This window comes from Lolium rigidum, chromosome 2 (genome assembly GCF_022539505.1).
Source record: "Lolium rigidum isolate FL_2022 chromosome 2, APGP_CSIRO_Lrig_0.1, whole genome shotgun sequence".
NCBI classification, from domain to species: Eukaryota; Viridiplantae; Streptophyta; class Magnoliopsida; order Poales; family Poaceae; genus Lolium; species Lolium rigidum.
Genome location: NC_061509.1, coordinates 27,038,381 through 27,058,639, shown reverse-complemented (window position 1 = coordinate 27,058,639; position 20,259 = coordinate 27,038,381). Strand labels below are relative to the sequence as shown.

Below are 20,259 nucleotides of genomic sequence, written 5' to 3'. Positions count from 1 at the left end.
TGTACTTGCGCGGCACACCGACGACGATGACGACGCCGGAGCAGCCACGATATGCCTTGCACCTGCAACTGCAATTGTCACCGCTACAGTGTTTCCACACGTGGGGTCCCACCAAACCCTATCCTCTCGTTGTCTTTTTGCCGGTACCGTGCAGCCTGTCCAGTCCCCACCTGGCAGAGAGTGATCACAGCAGCCGGGCGATCACGCCACCTTCGGCCTTGCCGTTATTTAAGACTGCCTACACAGCTCACTGGAGTGGCAAGGCAAGCAGAGTGACTGAGTGAGAGTGAGCTGGCCACACTCCCCTCCTAGCTGAGCTGAGCTGCTCCACCCAGGAAGAAGGAAACATGGATCCCTGCAAGGTAGAGACTACAGAGCATATCCAATTAGCTTTAATTTTCATTATATTTCGTATTTTTTCTGATATAGTCGATGAGGAATTCAAGTTTTTTTTGTGAAAGATGGTGAACTTAACGTGTTCTATACTTCTATGGAACAGAGGAATTTTGAGAGAATTTCTGACCTACTTCATGGAGTTCTTAATTCTGTAATAAACTATCGATCGGTCTTAATTAATTCACTTAATGGAGCTTAACGTGTGCATGCATGGCGTGCAGTTCCGCCCGTCGAGCACCTTCGATAAGAAGACGACGACGACGAACGCCGGCCAGCCAGTGTGGAACGACAACGAGGCGCTCACCGTCGGCCCGCGCGGCCCGATCCTGCTCGAGGACTACCACCTGCTGGAGAAGATCGCCCACTTCGCGCGCGAGCGCATCCCGGAGCGCGTCGTGCACGCGCGCGGCGCCTCCGCCAAGGGCTTCTTCGAGTGCACCCACGACGTCACCGGCCTCACCTGCGCCGACTTCCTCCGCGCGCCCGGCGCGCGCACCCCGGTGATCGTCCGCTTCTCCACCGTCATCCACGAGCGCGGCTCGCCGGAGACCATCCGCGACCCGCGCGGGTTCGCCGTCAAGTTCTACACCCGGGAGGGCAACTGGGACCTCCTCGGCAACAACTTCCCCGTCTTCTTCATCCGCGACGGCATCAAGTTCCCCGACGTCATCCACGCCTTCAAGCCCAACCCCAAGTCGCACGTGCAGGAGTACTGGCGCGTCTTCGACTTCCTCTCCCACCTCCCCGAGAGCCTCCACACCTTCTTCTTCCTCTTCGACGACGTCGGCATCCCCACCGACTACCGCCACATGGACGGATTCGGGGTCAACACCTACACCTTCGTCACCCGCCAAGGAAAGTCCCACTACGTCAAGTTCCACTGGAAGCCCACCTGCGGCGTCAGCTGCCTCATGGACGACGAGGCCACCCTTGTCGGCGGCAAGAACCACAGCCACGCCACGCAGGACCTCTACGACTCCATCGACGCCGGAAACTTCCCGGAGTGGAAGCTCTTCGTGCAGGTCATCGACCCCGACGAAGAGGACAAGTTCGACTTCGACCCGCTCGACGACACCAAGACGTGGCCGGAGGACCTCGTCCCGCTCCAGCCCGTCGGCCGCCTCGTCCTCGACCGCAACGTCGACAACTTCTTCAACGAGAACGAGCAGCTTGCCTTCGGCCCAGGCCTCGTCGTCCCCGGCATCTACTACTCTGACGACAAGATGCTGCAGTGCAGGGTGTTCGCCTACGCCGACACCCAGCGCTACCGCCTCGGACCAAACTACCTCATGCTCCCCGTCAACGCGCCCAAGTGCGGATTCAAGAACAACCATTACGACGGTGCCATGAACTTCATGCACCGCGACGAGGAGGTCGACTACTACCCGTCACGCCACGCGCCGCTCCGGCAGGCCGACCAACCGAGCTTCCCCGTGCCCACCAGGCCCATAGTAGGGAAGAGGGAGAAGACCAGGATCAAGAAGGAGAACGACTTCGTGCAGCCTGGGGAGAGGTATCGGAGCTGGGCACCGGACCGGCAGGACAGGTTCTGCAAGAGGTTTGCTGATGCGCTGGGGCATCCCAAGGTCAGCCATGAGCTCAGGATCATCTGGATCAACTTCCTCAGACAGGTCAGTATTCAGTTCATATGATTCATCAATTCATACATGCATGGATTTCACTCTGGAGCCTGCACGAGAGTTTCACACTCACTAACTGAATCTGGACCATATATTCGACAGACAAAACTAACTGAATTTGGACCATATGTTCGGAACAAAAAACTACTCCCTCCGATTCATATTAATTGACTCTAATATAGATGTATCTAGACATATTTATTGTCAGTTAATATGAATCGGAGGAAGTAACTGAATCTGGATTTATTTGGCGATGCAGTGTGACGAGTCGTGTGGGATGAAGGTGGCCAACCGCCTCAACGTCAAGCCAAGCATGTGATGGATGGATGGATCTGCAATGGACCGGTGTGTCTAAAAGTTTGACCTGTAAAACTTTGTGCTATATATCTCCCGGACCATCAATAAGAGACCATGTCTAGATCTACTGTATATGGATCTGACATGGGGTCAATTAGCTACTGTGCTATTACAAAGTTATTATGTTGCTATCTTCTGTAATGTCGCAGTGCCCTTCCTGATCCAGCTAAAACTAAAGTGGGTAGTACTGTACTTTTGGACCAAGCTTATTTTTTGCCCTTATTCTGGTTCAGCTATTTCTTACTTCCGCATGAATTTTCTCAAAATCTCAATCACCTAAATCGTACCATTCTAAATGCCCAAATTTATGAAATAGAGTTTTTTTTAAAAAAAGGTCGGAATCAGACAATCATAACAACAGAACTATATGAACACAAAGTCGTGGTTCCCGCTATTCCTTTTGCTATGGACGCCAGCACAAAACCAGGAGGATATATAGTCGTACTTTAGGAACTTTTTTGGCAAATGTACTCCATCTGTTCCATACATATTAAACATCCTGGATGGTACCAGAGGGCACACGCTCCCCCCACGCTCTCGTGTCGCTCCCGCGTGCACAAACCCTGAAAGGAGTAGAACGCGTGGGCAACCCGAGGGCGATTCGTGAAAGTATTTTTTTTAACAATTTTCTTTAGCGTTCCAAAGTGGGTTTATCATAGTTGAAAATAATTGCCAATTTATTTGGAGTTCAAACCATAGAATGTATTGATGAAAAACAACATACACATGTTGCATTGCTTTTCATTGTCAACCACAACGTTTCATTATGTTCCGGAGTTCAGGTTTTAAATTTTGTTAATTTTGAAATTATTTAAAGAATTTAAAAGCAATAAATACATGTGTTCAAAAAAATTATTAATTTGATTATTATACTTACTCCCTCCAATACATATTACTTGCCACTAATATGCATTTATCTGGATATATTTTAGTTCTCATCATTTGTACATATCATCCACTTAATAGAAAATTACTATAGGGGTTTCCCCTACGGTTTCACTGTCAAAACAAATATTTTAGCTCTAAGTACATTCATACTAGTGGCAATAATATAAATTGGAGGGAGTACTTATATATATGGTTCTTTTAAATCTGGGATTGCGGACTAAATGAATGTGTGAAAGCGTTGTCGGTCATTGTACTATATACATGCAAAAACTTACCTGTTTGTCTAAATCTCGAAGAAAATAGACCAAATAGATGGCTAGATCTCAAAAAAAAAAAAATGCACGCTAGAGTTGCATTTCTCCAAAGGGCCACGACTTATTTGGTGTGATGTCACGTCACCTGTACTAGTGTACTAAGTTGTCTTCTATGAGCATCTTTGAGAGCCGGAGTCGAAGAAACTGATCCGAGGAGTCTTAAAATTGACGAAGTGACTATATACGCCTCACTATTCTTTGCTTAGATGGACCCTTCCTAGAAAATGTAACCTGACAATTAATTGGATCTACGAGAAACAGATGGAAATATGTGTGTTTTGGTTGACAATTTTATAAACCTGGTGTAGTATTATTTAAAAAGTAATGGAGCAGTACTACATATCTTGTTACTAAATCGTCAAAAGAAGGGCAAGCACAAACATACAAACATCGCAATCAGTCGACAGTGAATGGATAGGAATTTTAAAAAACCATAATAATCGGCACCATCGTGTAGGTGCACGAGCTTGACTAAAACTTCAAAAGAAAGATGACGAGGTGAGATTCGTCTCAGCGAAGGTACACGACAACAAAGCAAGACCCATCCATCTGAGTCGATCTTCTTGCTGTAGTGCTGGCCTTGCTGCTGCATGATAGGATAGGAGCAGGAAGTTGGCGTACCGGGCCACCAGGACCTTGACATACCTCCAGGCTCCAAGAAAATATCTCGTCTGCGCATCGATCGTGATTGAGTTATTCCAATATCCGATTCCATCTAGAACCGTGTACTTATTTATCGTATTACAAGTCAATTTCTTACTTCCTCGAGAAACAAGTGATTTGAATAAAAAATTGCGTGAGCTGGGTCTTGAACTTGAGATCTCTTGGCTCTAATACATGAAAGATTACTGCACGAGCCAATTAAACCAAAAGTCCAGACTGATGGAAATAGACTAGGCAGTGTATTTATATTCAACATAGATTTGAGAATAGATAGGTAAAACCTAACCACACATGTCGACTCAAAATGGTAAATTTTGTTTGACCATTAATTTGGTCAATAAAATAAAAATATAGGTCATAATTTTTTTGGAAAACTATTTTAAATATGAGTTCAACGGTATATCTTTATATTCTTACGTGGAAATGGATCGACATCCTTCCATGGACCTAAACCAATGAATTAAAGAACAGGTCCCGCAAAGGAAGAAACAACTGCAGTGAAGTGCATGAGCTGTGTACTTGGACGAAAGTGCCTGCTATCCACCTAAACCTAATCATGGCATAAATGGTATAGTAGATCGGACTGAGAGCGTGTGTGTGTGACTCAGCGAGTGACCATGTGCACCCGGCCGGGACCAAATAACCACACAGGCAGAGCTTTTTGTCGGGACCGTTGGCACATGATTCGAACAGAAAAAAAGCAACATGTGCCGATGGACACCATCGGCACAGAAAAAAAAGTTGTAGGCACATGCTTGGTCCGGTTGTGGGCACAGCGGCCTCCGCCATGATGGTGAGGTAACGGCCCAATGGCGTTAGGATTGTGCCAACGGCCTATAGAATTATGGTGCTACTTGTCAAAATTTCAACAACCATGAAACTTGTCTAAGACTTGTCAAAATTAAATGTATCTAGATGATACTTAGTTTTAAATACATTTAAATTTAGATAAATCTTAGACAACTTTTATGGGATGGAAGAGTGGCGGAGCCAGCAGAGCGGAACCCTAAGATTTAGCCCAGCCCATATGTCTTATATAGAAAATGAGGGAAAAAAAAAAGAAAAAAGCCCAACTCATGTAAGGTCTGCCCCACCCTAACAAAATGGGCTGGATTCGCTAGGAGGGAGTACCACGGTTGTGTTGCTCTCCACATCTATAACTCTTACTTTGACATTCACATCTATGCAACTTTTGTGTAATGCATTATGGGAAAAAAACTCTTGGTGTAATACTGCAAATATTTTTGAAAACAGAAAAAATTCTCCCGCTACAACGCACAAACATTTTGCTAGTAATAAAAAATGTACGATAATAAAATTTGTTATGTTTTTTTTTCGAGGAATGACGGGGGGAAGAGATCCCCACCACTTGTTATTTATTTCCCGAAACGACTAAGCAGTCAATCCATCTTTACATGGTGGCGGAGAGAGGTACACGGAGGGGGGAGGGGAAGACGAGCCGAACACGCACGAGGTGGTCAAGCAACACATGTAAGTAAATACGAGCGGAGCATGTCAAGAGGTGCTCGCTCCTCCACTCTAAGACGCCATCGCCAAACAGTGAGGTCATTGCAAGCCCTCCGAACCACCGAGGTCAGCGCCGAGTCACGTCATTGAAAACACGGTCGTTCCGCGCTTTCCAAATGGACCAAAGGAGAGCGGCGATGGTAGAGTGCCAAGTACTGGCAGGGACCTGGATGGGCGCAGGAAGGTCCCAAATCGAAGAAAGCCCCGGCGGGATGGAGACCCCAAGGCGGCTCCAAAGGGTCACCGCCGGCGGGCAGAAGAAGAAGAGGTGTCGCCCGGTGTCAACCTCCGGGCAGGCAGCACACACCGCCGAAGGAGCGCAGTGCTTGTAGAACAGGTTCGCCCGGGTGCTCAGTCTGTCAATATCCGCCAGGTACGCGAATATCTTGAGCTTCGCGGGGAGCCGAAGGCCCCAAGACGTGCAAGCCGAGGCGTCAGCGGGGCGGCTCGAGGAGAGCATCCTGTACGCCTCCCGAGAACTGAAGGCCGGGCCTGAGGGAGAGTCGATGACGCGCCCGTCCGCCCCCACCGAGAGGGAGGTGTCGTCGATGATGCGGATGACCTGAGTGAGCTCTCCCGCCGCCGCCGTCGAGAGGCGAGGCTAGAGGTGCAGCCCCCCGGAAGACACCGAGGCCACCGTGGCGTGCGGCCGCGTACAATGGCTGAGCAGGGCAGGGAAACGCGTCACCAGCGCCCCCAGTCAGCCACGCGTCGCCAACAAATTTGTTATGATTGAATAACGTGCGTTGCAGTGCACCTCTACTAGTATGAATGAAATCTGTTGAGATACTAGTACTATCATGTCATACAAGTTAAGTATAATCACGTTTGTTAACAACATGAACTACCGAGAATCTGCGTGCACCACGGCGTCCCGGCCACCAGAAATCCGTGATGGACTCGAACTAGCTAAGCTAGCCGAGCAGGACTCTGTTGACCCAGACCCGGCAATAGACTCCAACAGCTCTGAAATGTCCCTTTATATATTTCCTCAGCGCAAAGACTGCCGAAAGCCGGAAACCTAATATTTTGCGCATCACAAAAGAGAACCACAACCATAGAAATTCTTCTTCAGAGTAGGAACTTATCATTTACATGCCGGCTATCGGTGTACGTTGGTCGCATGAAACATGGCGTCTGAGGCAACCAAAGACAAGGCCGTCGGCTTCGGAGATGAGTTTGTTGTCGACGAGATCCTCGCGCGTCGCTATGCCACACGCGCTGGAGCTCCCGCTCGCCGCTCATAACAATGCGGGAACGGCTTCTCATAAAATGCAGGAACGGATTCATCAGAAAGAACAACATTGAACCCCACAACAATGCAGGAACAGCTTCTCATAAAATGCGTCTTGTTTATCTCGAAGATCGAATTGGGAGGAATATCTATCCCAATGCCAAAAAAAAACTATTTTGCTACGTTTATTAGCTTTTTAATGGCTTCTTTTGTCTTACCATGAATGAGTGGTTTTATCACAGAATTAGTACTATTTTTTGGACTAATCACTAGTCCAAAATTTATTAAGGAGAAGATCTAGATAATTTGGAAATGAGAATGTTCTGAATTCTTATTAACGGTCACACATAACACAGTTTACACGATATAGTTCTGTTGACATGTACATGATCATATAGTAATGTACCACAGATGACTACTTCAACTCGTCCAAAATGCCGATTGAAACGCCTCGAACCTTTTGTTTCTTTTGATGTCACCGCAACCGAGGCTGATCCATTCGCAGGGCTCCGGTGTCTCGTCCTTGTCCTCATCCTCGTCCATATCCGGCTTTTCTATTTTCGTTAACATGAAGAACATGTCGCCCGTAACCCTGTCTAGCTGCATGCTCTACAGGAAGAAAACGCACGTTGATCGGTCAATAAGCCTATTCTGAAACGAGCAAAAAGAAGCACTTCTATGTAGCTGCTGTGGGGTGATAGATGCATGGGGATCTGTACGTACCAGGAGTTTGCAGGGGAGACGGGCCGGTTTATCACAGAGGCATTTGAAGAGCGCCTTCTTGGACGGCGCCGTGACGGCGATCTCCGGGAGGTCGCAGGGCAGAAATTGGGACCAGACGTCGTCGGAGTCGGCCACGGCGCGGAAGGTCCGGGAGACAGCGGCCGCGCAGCAGGCGTCGGGAGGTGACGTGAGAGAAATCACCGCCGCCAGGAGCTCCTCCGGCAGGCGCTCGATGTTACGAGCGGCCGTCTCCATTGAAAAATCGCCTTCTTGTTCGGGATGTAATGTTGTTGCGCGATTGGTTGAAGAAACTAGCCCCTGCCGTCGAGTGCTAGCTAGTTCAACAAGTTAAGAGCATCTCCAGTCGCGTCCCCCAAACCGTCCCCCAAAGCGATTTGGGGCGCGCCGGACAAAAAAAGCGTTCCAGCCGCGTCCCCCAAAGCCCATTTTTGTCCGGCGCGGTCCGATATGGTGTCCGGCGCCCCGAGCCCGTCCCCGTCCCACAGGGGACGCTCCGGGGACGCCGGACACAACGAAAAGCGAGGCCAACCGACGCGGGCCCGACGCGTCGGCCGGCACAGGGGAAAATCGTCGCACACTCCCGCCAAATCCCGCCGCTCCCGCCAAATCGCGCCTATACCGGCGCGCACGAGCCTCCCAAAACATATCCCGCCGATTTCTTTCTCCTATCCCGCCGATTTCTTTCTCCCTCCCGCCGTCCACCCGCCGGCGCTACCCTCTCCCCATTCCATGGCGCCGCCGACAGCCCCCAAAAAGATGGCGAAGAAAGCGGCCAAGAAGCCGCCGGGCAATGCGAAAGCGCCGTTCGCGAAGCCGCGGAAGGCGCCGGCTCCGAAGAAGAAGCCTGAAGGAATGACCGACGATCAATGGCAGCAAGATTGCCTGCGCCGGAAGCTGTCGACGTTTGAGCGGAAAGGACGGAGGGCGGTGGAGCTGGAGAAGAAGGCTCAGGCGGCGCGCCAGCACCAGCACGTAATGGCCGGGTGTATCGCCGCCACCAACGCGAGCCCATGGAGTACGTCCATGCCGGTGTACGTTCCGGGACTGATCTCTCCGTCGCAAGCCGCCTTCTACAACGACGGCCCCTCCGCCACTCCCGGGTGCGTGACGCCTAACTTGTCGCCGCACTACCAGGATGCGCTGCCGCACGGCGGATTCAACCCCAACAACCTCTACTCCCCGGCGTACGAGCAGTGCGAGCCAGGACCCGGTCCGGACGGCGACCCTTTCACCGGCCGCAGGGGTCCGCTCGAATACGACGGCGCCGGTGCTGAGGAGGACGACGGGGTTGAGGAGGAGGACGTCGAGGAAGAGGAGGGGGTGGAGGACGACAATGAGGACGAAGAGGGCGGCGAGGAAGAGGACGACGAGGGTGCCGGTGACGATGATCTCGTGGAGGTAGACGCGGACGGCGTGAGGACGAAGAAGAAGAAGAAGAAGAAGAAGCCGTCGGGCACACGAGGCCCGAAGTGGACGCCTCTGGAAGATTGTTGTCTGTGCGAGTCGTGGGCGACGGTGAGCCATGACTCCATCATCGGCGCCAACCAAAAAGGCGGGAAGTACTGGGCGAGGATCAAGGCCGAGTTCGATGAGCGCAAGCTCATCAACAGCGACTACAGGAAGGTGTCAATGAAGAGGAGCCAAAAGGCAATGTCGACGCGATGGGTCATCATCCAGGCGTCGGTGAACGCCTTCCATGGGTACCATCAGGACTTAGAGACCAGAGGCGAGAGCGGCGCCGACGCCGCCAAACTGGTACGACTGTTTCTTCCATAATCCGTAGCGCCTACATTGTGTTCGATGAAATGACTCTGCTTCCTTTGGTTAGTTTGATCGGGCCATGGATTTGTACGCGAAGAACTCGGAAGGTCACAAGTCTTTCGTGCTCATGCATTGCTATGGCAAGCTCAAAATGAATGAGAAATGGCGGCTGACGCGCTTGTCGATGTCCAAGGGGAAGGACGCCATTGATCTGGACGCGCCGCTGGCAACTTCGACAGGGCGTCCTACTGGCAACAAGGCTGCCAAGGCCGCCTTGGCCGACGCTGCGTCGTCTGAGAAGACGCAGGCGTCGATCACGAAATGCCTCGCCGACGTCTCCTCGACCTTTCTCTCCCGCGACAAAAAGACCGACCAAAGGTGGGCCGAGCTGCTCAAGAGGCAAGAGGAGAAGCCGGAGCTCAAGAAACGCGAGGGACGACATGTCCCTGCCGAGAACGTCGACAGAGGGAATGTCTCCCCGGACGCGAGCGGCGCACAACTTCTTCAAAGGCCAGATCCTCGACGACATCGAAGCCAAAATGGCGGCGGCGGACGCGGCGGCCCTGGCAGCGGCATCGGCATCGGCGGCAGCGGCAGCGCAGCAAGAGCAGGCTGACGCGTCTTCTACTGCTACACCTGCGTCGGCCTCTGCGTCGGCGACGGAGCAGACGCACCATGCACAGGAACAGGCAGATCGCGACGAGGTCGTCGTGCTCGACGGGCCTGCGTCGACTCAGGATACGACGCCGTCGCCCAACCCCTTCCCCTTCTTCTAATTTGCATGCACCACCGGTCTGTAATATGATCACGCGCCCAGTACTTTGATCGATCGCCGCTACTCTGATCGCGACGAATCGGCGGGAACGATCTCTTTTGAATGCATCTATTTGAATTTCTGATTGGGGGCGGCGTTTGGGGACGCGGCTGGGGAGCGACGTCCCCCAAACGCGGCACGAACAAAACACGTCCCCCAAACGCTCGATCCGGCGCGGTTTGGGGGACGGTTTGGGGGACGCGACTGGAGATGCTCTAAACTAAGATAAGCTAGCAGCAGCACACAAACGCACGCGCGCACGTTTATTGCTTTCAACTCACAAATCGGTACAAAGTTTGACGGCCTAGCCGTAGCTTAATTTATACGTAGTACTATGCACTCTTGATCGACCTATACAAAGCGAGACCGACGATAGTCCGACTAGGAATTGAACTACGAATCTACCCGGACATGAACTACATAACCTACGTGCACACGACGTCAGATCAGACACGAGTTGCAAGTAATTGGTCGCCGAGGAGCCTTTTTACTAGCTCCTGTGCTGATCGAGAAGTCGTACCGGAATCAAAATACATCCGAGATGGACTACAACTCCGATCGAGATGTCCCTGTTTCCCATTATATATCTCCTCTTGATTTTCCGCAGCACAATGACAACCCCAATCATCGATTTTTTTCTCCTGTTGGGAGCATCATCTAAAGGCCTGTCCGTCCGCGGGGCACGTTGTTGCAGCAAATTATATGGCGTCCGAGGCAACTGAGGAGAAGGCTGTCATCCTCGGAGACAAGTTCGTGGTGGACGAGATCCTCACCCGTCTGCCGGCCCGCGCCGCCGTGCGCTGCACCGTGCTCTCCAAGCGTTTCCATCACCTCCTCACGAGCTCGGACTTCTGGCTTCGTCACCGACGCGCGCCCCTGGAGCTCCTCCTGCATGTGGTGCCTCCAATGCCACACACCGACATCACGAACTTCTCCTTCCACACGTTGTCGACCCCACGTTCGTCATGAAACACACTGTCATTGTTGGAAATAATCAAAACTTGTCCGGTACCTAGTGTAGACCGGTTGGTTATTCCCATACAATGAGTCTTAGGAGTACTAGTTTGTATCCAAGTCAGTATGCTAGGTTGAGTCGGTTTGTGTTTCCTTCTACGTGTCAAGCAACCGCCTTTGGCTGCTATAAATAAAAATCAAAAAATACCGATGACGCCCACGGGTAGAGGAAAACCAAATCGTGTTTCGTGTATTGTCTTTGCTCGTCCAATCGCTTCAGAGGTGTACGTTTCCGGCTGGCCGACGTGCAAGTTGAGCTAGCTGAAATCGATCAACCTGTGTGCTTGGGTGCTTAGCTAGGTTGGCACGTGTGTTTTGCGGCAGAAGTCTAACAATTGGTATCAGAGATGTCGGGTTCCACGTCGTCGGAGGAGAGAAGACCAAGATCATGGCTGCCACTACGGGAAAAAAGGCCATTGCCATCCAGCAAATCTTTGCCGTGAGCTGCTGCACGGCAAAGAAATCTTTGCCGTGCGCAGCAACTAGCACGCACTGCAAAGACCGGTTGCACGGCAAAGTGTGAGAGAAGCGCACGGCAAAGAACAAACGCACGGCAATGTCAACAGCGGCGCACGGCAACGAAACAGAGCACGGCAAAGACTGGCCAAAGCGCACGGCAGAGTATCGGCGACAGCAAAGATCCTACAAGCCGCACGGCAAAGAAAGGATGCACGGCAATGGCTCTGGACGGTGCCGTGCAGCTACCTTTGCCGTGAGGGCAACCCTGTTGCACGGCAAAGGCCTCTTTGCCATGCACACCCATCTTTGCCGTGCGCCAAAAACATTTTTTTGTTTTTCTTTCTATTTTATCATCTGATACTTATATTTATTTTGTTAATTAGTTTTTTCTTTCTGATGACTATTTATTAGACAATGTGCAATACAAAATTACTCTCCATGTTCATCCCACCACATATATCAGGGTTTCGGAGCAATCCGCTCTTCGGAAAATCTACTAAGTGTTATCGCCCAAATGTGAGGAAACTCACACCGGGGAGCTACTTTTGCACCATTAGACCTTGCACCACACTTTGACACATACCATAGGTCCACATGCAAGATTTGGTGGGGTTCCGGTGCTCCGGCGGTCGTTCTCCCCTCCTCCCCCCAAAACAGCGGTATGTGTGCCCCGGCGGGTCTACCCCCCTAGATTTCTCCGCGCGAGGGTGCACCAATGTACTTTTTCATTCTTTTAGGTTTGTTTAGGACATGTACACATGTAGAACCAATATTGGGACCCTTTGGCACATATACCCGCAGCTAGAGCCATTATCACACGATCGAGGGTGTGCCTGATCTACTGGTTAGGGTTAGGTGTAGGGTTAGGGCTAGGGTCTAGGGTGTAGGGCTAGGGTTTAGGTTAAAGGTAAGTATTTATGGTTAGGTATAGGTTTAGGGTTTAGGGTAAGGGTTAGGGTTTATGATGCATGGTTCGCAGCCTCCGGTGTCGTGGTTTAGGGGTTTAGAGGGGTTTAGGGCTCGAAGCCTCCCCAGTTTAGGGTTTAGGGTTTAGGGGAGCTACTTTTGCACCATTAGATCTTGCACCACACTTTGACACATGTCATAGGTCCACATGCAAGATTTGGTGGGTTTCCGGTGTTCCGGCGGTCGTTCTCCCCCTCCTCCCCCAAAACAGCGGAACGTGTGCCCCGATGGGTCTACCCCCTAGATTTCTCCGCGCGAGGGTGCACCAATGTACATTTTCATTCTTTTAGGTTTATTTAGGACATGTACACATGGAGAACCAACATTGGGACCCTTTGGCACATACACCCGCAGCTAGAGCCATTATCACACGATCGAGGGTGTGCCTGATCTACTGGTTAGGGTTAGGGCTAGGGTTTAGGGTGTAGGGCTAGGGTTTAGGTTAAAGGCAAGTATTTATGGTTAGGTATAGGTTTAGGGTTTAGGGTTAGGGTTAGGTTTTATGATGCATGGTTCTCGAGCTCCGGTGTCGTGGTTTAGGGGTTTAGAGGGGTTTAGGGCTCGATGCTTCCCCAGTTTAGGGTTTAGGGTTTAGGGGAGCTACTTTTGCACCATTAGACCTTGCACCACACTTTGACACATGTCATAGGTCCACATGCAAGATTTGGTGTGTTTCCGGTGTTCCGGCGGTCGTTCTCCCCCTCCTCCCCCCAAAACAGCGGAACGTGTGCCCCGCCGGGTCTACCCCCCTAGATTTTTCCGCGCGAGGGTGCACCAATGTACATTTTCATTCTTTTAGGTTTGTGTAGGACATGTACACATGGAGAACCAAGATTGGGACCCTTTGGCACATACACCCGCAGCTAGAGCCATTATCACACGATCGAGGGTGTGCCTGATCTACTGGTTAGGGTTAGGTGTAGGGTTAGGGCTAGGGTTTAGGGTGTAGGGCTAGGGTTTAGGTTAAAGGTAAGTATTTATGGTTAGGTATAGGTTTAGGGTTTAGGGTTAGGGCTAGGGTTTATGATGCATGGTTCTGCAGCTCCGGTGCCGTGGTTTAGGGGTTTAGAGGGGTTTAGGGCTCGAAGCCTCCCCAGTTTAGGGTTTAGGGTTTAGGGGAGCTACTTTTGCACCATTATACCTTCCACCACACTTTGACACATATTATAGGTCCACATGCAAGATTTGGTGGGGTTCCGGTGTTCCGGCGGTCGTTCTCCCCCTCCTCCCCCCAAAACAGTGGAACGTGTGCCCCGGCGGGTCTACCCCCTTAGATTTCTCCGCGCGAGGGTGAACCAATCTACCTTTTCATTCTTTTAGGTTTGTTTAGGACATATACACAGGGAGAACCAAGATTGGGACCCTTTGGCACATACACCCGCAGCTAGAGCCATTATCACACGATCGAGGGTGTGCCTGATCTACTGGTTAGGGTTAGGTGTACGGTTAGGGCTAGGGTTTAGGGTGTAGGGCTAGGGTTTAGGTTAAAGGTAAGTATTTATGGTTAGGTATAGGTTTAGGGTTTAGGGTTAGGGCTAGGGTTTAAGATGCATGGTTCTGCAGCTCCGGTGCCGTGGTTTAGGGGTTTAGAGGGGTTTAGGGCTCGAAGCCTCCCCAGTTTAGGGTTTAGGGTTTAGGGGAGCTACTTTTGCACCATTAGACCTTGAACCACACTTTGACACATATTATAGGTCCACATGCAAGATTTGGTGGGGTTCCGGTGTTCCGCGGTCGTTCTCCCCTCCTCCCCCAAAACAGTGGAACGTGTGCCCGGCGGGTCTACCCCCTAGATTTCTCCGCGCGAGGGTGCACCAATGTACCTTTTCATTATTTTAGGTTTGTTTAGGACATATACACATGGAGAACCAAGATTGGGACCCTTTGGCACATACACCCGCAGCTAGAGCCATTATCACACGATCGAGGGTGTGCCTGATCTACTGGTTAGGGTTAGGTGTAGGGTTAGGGCTAGGGTTTAGGGTGTAGGGCTATGGTTTATGTTAAAGGTAAGTATTTATGGTTAGGTATAGGTTTAGGGTTTAGGGTTAGGGCTAGGGTTTATGATGCATGGTTCTGCAGCTCCGGTGCCGTGGTTTAGGGGTTTAGAGGGGTTTTGGGCTCGAAGCCTCCCTAGTTTAGCGTTTAGGGTTTAGGGGAGCTACTTTTGCACCTTTATACCTTGCACCACACTTTGACACATGTCATAGGTCCACATGCAAGATTTGGTGGGGTTCCGGTGTTCCGGCGGTCGTTCTCCCCCTCCTCCCCCCAAAACAATGGAACGTGTGCTCCCGCGGGTCTACCCCCTAGATTTCTCCGCGCGAGGGTGCACCAATGTACCTTTTCATTCTTTTAGGTTTGTTTGAGGACATATACACATGGAGAACCAAGATTGGGACCCTTTGGCACATATAGCCCGCAGACTAGAGCCATTATCACACGATCGAGGGTGTGCCTGATCTACTAGTTAGGGTTAGGTGTAGGGTTAGGGCTAGGGTTTAGGGGCTAGGGCTAGGGTTTAGGTTAAAGGTAAGTATTTATGGTTAGGTATAGGTTTAGGGTTTAGGGTTAGGGTTAGGGTTTATGATGCATGGTTCTCGCAGCTCTCGTGTCTTGGTTTAGGGGTTTAGAGGGGTTTAGTGCTCGAAGCCTCCCCAGCTTAGGGTTTAGGGTTTAGGTGAGCTACTTTTGCACCATTATACCTTGCACCACACTTTGACACATGTCATAGGTCCACATGCAAGATTTGGTGGGGTTCGGTGCTCCGCGGTCGTTCTCCCCTCCCCCAAAACAAGCGAACGTGTGCCCCGGCGGGTCTACCCCCTAGATTTCTCCGCGAGAGGGTGCACCAATTTACATTTTCATTCTATTATCTTTTTTTTGGACATATACACATGGAGAACGAAGATTGGGACCCTTTGGCACATATACCCCGCAGCTAGAGCCATTATCACACGATCGAGGGTGTGCCTGATCTACTGGTTAGGGTTAGGTGTAGGGTTAGGGTTTAGGGTTTAGGGGCTAGGGCTAGGGTTTAGGTTAAAGGTAAGTATTTATGGTTAGGTATAGGTTTAGGGTTTAGGGTTAGGGTTAGGGTTTATGATGCATGGTTCTGCAGCCTCCGTGTCGTGGTTTAGGGGTTTAGAGGGGTTTAGGGCTCGAAGCCACCCTAGCTTTAGGGTTTAGGGTTTAGGGGAGCTACTTTTGCACCATTAGACCTTGCACCACATTTTGACACATGTCATAGGTCCACATGCAAGATTTTGTGGGGTTCCGGTGCTCCGGCGGTCGTTCTCCCCCTCCTCCCCCCAAAACAGCGGAACGTGTGCCCCGGCGGGTCGACCCCCTAGATTTCTCCGCGCGAGGGTGCACCAATGTACCTTTTCATTCTATTAACTTTGTTTAGGACATATACACATGGAGAACCAAGATTGGGACCCTTTGGCACATATACCCCGCAGCTAGAGCCATTATCACACGATCGAGGGTGTGCCTGATCTACTGGTTAGGGTTAGGTGTAGGGTTAGGACTAGGGTTTAGGGGAGCTACTTTTGCACCATTACACCTTGCACCACACTTTCACACATTTCATAGGTCCACATGTATTTATGGTTAGGTATAGGTTTAGGGTTTAGGGTTAGGGCTAGGGTTTATGATGCATGGTTCTGCAGCTCCGGTGCCGTGGTTTAGGGGTTTAGAGGGGTTTAGGGCTCGAAGCCTCCCCAGTTTAGGGTTTAGGGTTTAGGGGAGCTACTTTTGCACCATTAGACCTTGAACCACACTTTGACACATATTATAGGTCCACATGCAAGATTTGGTGGGGTTCCGGTGTTCCGGCCATCGTTCTCCCCCTCCTCCCCCCAAAACAGTGGAACGTGTGCCCCGGCGGGTCTACCCCCTAGATTTCTCCGCGCGAGGGTGCACCAATGTACCTTTTCATTCTTTTAGGTTTGTTTAGGACATGTACACTTGTAGAACCAATATTGGGACCCTTTGGCACATATACCCGCAGCTCGAGCCATTATCATACGATCGAGGGTGTGCCTGATCTACTGGTTAGGGTTAGGTGTAGGGTTAGGGCTAGGGTCTAGGGTGTAGGGCTAGGGTTTAGGTTAAAGGTAAGTATTTATGGTTAGGTATAGGTTTAGGGTTTAGGGTAAGGGTTAGGGTTTATGATGCATGGTTCTGCAGCTCTGGTGTCGTGGTTTAGGGGTTTAGAGGGGTTTAGGGCTCGAAGCCTCCCCAGTTTAGGGTTTAGGGTTTAGGGGAGCTACTTTTGCACCATTAGATCTTGCACCACACTTTGACACATGTCATAGGTCCACATGCAAGATTTGGTGGGTTTCCGGTGTTCCGGCGGTCGTTCTCCCCCTCCTCCCCCCAAAACTGCGGAACGTGTGCCCCGATGGGTCTACAACCTAGATTTCTCCGCGCGAGGGTGCACCAATGTACATTTTCATTCTTTTAGGTTTATTTAGGACATGTACACATGGAGAACCAAGATTGGGACCCTTTGGCACATACACCCGCAGCTAGAGCCATTATCACACGATCGAGGGTGTGCCTGATCTACTGGTTAGGGTTAGGGCTAGGGTTTACGGTGTAGGGCTAGGGTTTAGGTTAAAGGCAAGTATTTATGGTTAGGTATAGGTTTAGGGTTTAGGGTTAGGGTTAGGTTTTATGATGCATGGTTCTGCAGCTCCGGTGTCGTGGTTTAGGGGTTTAGAGGGGTTTAGGGCTCGATGCTTCCCCAGTTTAGGGTTTAGGGTTTAGGGGAGCTACTTTTGCACCATTAGACCTTGCACCACACTTTGACACATGTCATAGGTCCACATGCAAGATTTGGTGTGTTTCCGGTGTTCCGGCGGTCGTTCTCCCCTCCTCCCCCAAAACAATGGAACGTGTGCTCCTGCGGGTCTACCCCCTAGATTTCTCCGCGCGAGGGTGCACCAATGTACATTTTCATTCTTTTAGGTTTGTGTAGGACATGTACACATGGAGAACCAAGATTGGGACCCTTTGGCACATACACCCGCAGCTAGAGCCATTATCACACGATCGAGGGTGTGCCTGATCTACTGGTTAGGGTTAGGTGTAGGGTTAGGGCTAGGGTTTAGGGTGTAGGGATAGGGTTTAGGTTAAAGGTAAGTATTTATGGTTAGGTATAGGTTTAGGGTTTAGGGTTAGGGCTAGGGTTTATGATGCATGGTTCTGCAGCTCCGGTGCCGTGGTTTAGGGGGGTTTAGAGGGGTTTAGGGCTCGAAGCCTCCCCAGTTTAGGGTTTAGGGTTTAGGGGAGCTACTTTTGCACCATTATACCTTGCACCACACTTTGACACATATTATAGGTCCACATGCAAGATTTGGTGGGGTTCCGGTGTTCCGGCGGTCGTTCTCCCCCTCCTCCCCCCAAAACAGTGGAACGTGTGCCCCGGCGGGTCTACCCCCCTAGATTTCTCTGCGCGAGGGTGAACCAATCTACCTTTTAATTCTTTTAGGTTTGTTTAGGACATATACACATGGAGAACCAAGATTGGGTCCCTTTGGCACATACACCCGCAGCTAGAGCCATTATCACACGATCGAGGGTGTGCCTGATCTACTAGTTAGGGTTAGGTGTACGGTTAGGGCTAGGGTTTAGGGTGTAGGGCTAGGGTTTAGGTTAAAGGTAAGTATTTATGGTTAGGTATAGGTTTAGGGTTTAGGGTTAGGGCTAGGGTTTATGATGCATGGTTCTGCAGCTCCGGTGCCGTGGTTTAGGGGTTTAGAGGGGTTTAGGGCTCGAAGCCTCCCCAGTTTAGGGTTTAGGGTTTAGGGGAGCTACTTTTGCACCATTAGACCTTGAACCACACTTTGACATATATTATAGGTCCACATGCAAGATTTGGTGGGGTTCCGGTGTTCCGGCGGTCGTTCTCCCCCTCCTCCCCCCAAAACAGCGGAACGTGTGCCCCGGCGGGTCTACCCCCTAGATTTCTCCGCGCGAGGGTGCACCAATGTACCTTTTCATTCTTTTAGGTTTGTTTAGGACATATACACATGGAGAACCAAGATTGGGACCCTTTGGCACATACACCCGCAGCTAGAGCCATTATCACACGATCGAGGGTGTGCCTGATCTACTGGTTAGGGTTAGGTGTAGGGTTAGGGCTAGGGTTTAGGGTGTAGGGCTAGGGTTTATGTTAAAGGTAAGTATTTATGGTTAGGTATAGGTTTAGGGTTTAGGGTTAGGGCTAGGGTTTATGATGCATGGTTCTCGCAGCTCCGTGTCGTGGTTTAGGGGTTTAGAGGGGTTTAGGGCTCGAAGCCTCCCTAGTTTAGGGTTTAGGGTTTAGGGGAGCTACTTTTGCACCATTAGACCTTGCACCACACTTTGACACATGTCATAGGTCCACATGCAAGATTTGGTGGGGTTCCGGTGTTCCGGCGGTCGTTCTCCCCCTCCTCCCCCCAAAACAGCGGAACGTGTGCCCCGTCGGGTCTACCCCCCTAGATTTCTCCGCGCGAGGGTGCACCAATGTACCTTTTCATTCTTTTAGGTTTTTTAGGACATATACACATGGAGAACCAAGATTGGGACCCTTTGGCACATATAGCCCGCAGCTAGAGCCATTATCACACGATCGAGGGTGTGCCTGATCTACTAGTTAGGGTTAGGTGTAGGGTTAGGGCTAGGGTTTAGGGGCTAGGGCTAGGGTTTAGGTTAAAGGTAAGTATTTATGGTTAGGTATAGGTTTAGGGTTTAGGGTTAGGGTTAGGGTTTATGATGCATGGTTCTGCAGCTCCGGTGTCTTGGTTTAGGGGTTTAGAGGGGTTTAGGGCTCGAAGCCTCCCCAGTTTAGGGTTTAGGGTTTAGGTGAGCTACTTTTGCACCATTATACCTTGCACCACACTTTGACACATGTCATAGGTCCACATGCAAGATTTGGTGGGGTTCCGGTGCTCCGGCGTTCGTTCTCCCCCTCCCCCCCAAAACAGCGGAACGTGTGCCCCGGCGGGTCTACCCCCTAGATTTCTCCGCGCGAGGGTGCACCAATCTACCTTTTCATTCTATTAGCTTTTTTAGGACATATACACATGGAGAACCAAGATTGGGACCCTTTGGCACATATACCCCGCAGCTAGAGCCATTATCACACGATCGAGGGTGTGCCTGATCTACTGGTTAGGGTTAGGTGCAGGGTTAGGGTTTAGGGTTTAGGGGCTAGGGCTAGGGTTTAGGTTAAAGGTAAGTATTTATGGTTAGGTATAGGTTTAGGGTTTAGGGTTAGGGTTAGGGTTTATGATGCATGGTTCTGCAGCTCCGGTGTCTTGGTTTAGGGGTTTAGAGGGGTTTAGGGCTCGAAGCCACCCCAGTTTAGGGTTTAGGGTTTAGGGGAGCTACTTTTGCACCATTAGACCTTGCACCACATTTTGACACATGTCATAGGTCCACATGCAAGATTTTGTGGGGTTTCGGTGCTCCGGCGGTCGTTCTCCCCCT

General features: G+C 50.7%; 1 protein-coding gene across 2 annotated transcripts; it reads left to right on the top strand.

Annotated features, from left to right (window-relative positions):
• Positions 1-259: 259 nt before the first annotated feature.
• On the top strand, positions 260-2,597 carry LOC124691473 (catalase isozyme 2). 2 transcript variants are annotated; one of them, XM_047224750.1, is made up of 3 exons: positions 260-362; positions 618-2,027; positions 2,296-2,597. In XM_047224750.1, exons 1-3 carry the CDS (start codon positions 348-350, stop codon positions 2,353-2,355), a joined length of 1,485 nt encoding a protein of 494 aa, XP_047080706.1. In that variant the 5' UTR covers positions 260-347; the 3' UTR covers positions 2,356-2,597. The 2 variants fall into 2 exon arrangements, with proteins under 2 accessions (XP_047080706.1, XP_047080705.1); XM_047224749.1 differs by lacking the exon at positions 260-362 and having other exon boundaries at positions 570-2,027.
• The last annotated feature ends 17,662 nt before the right edge of the window (positions 2,598-20,259 follow it).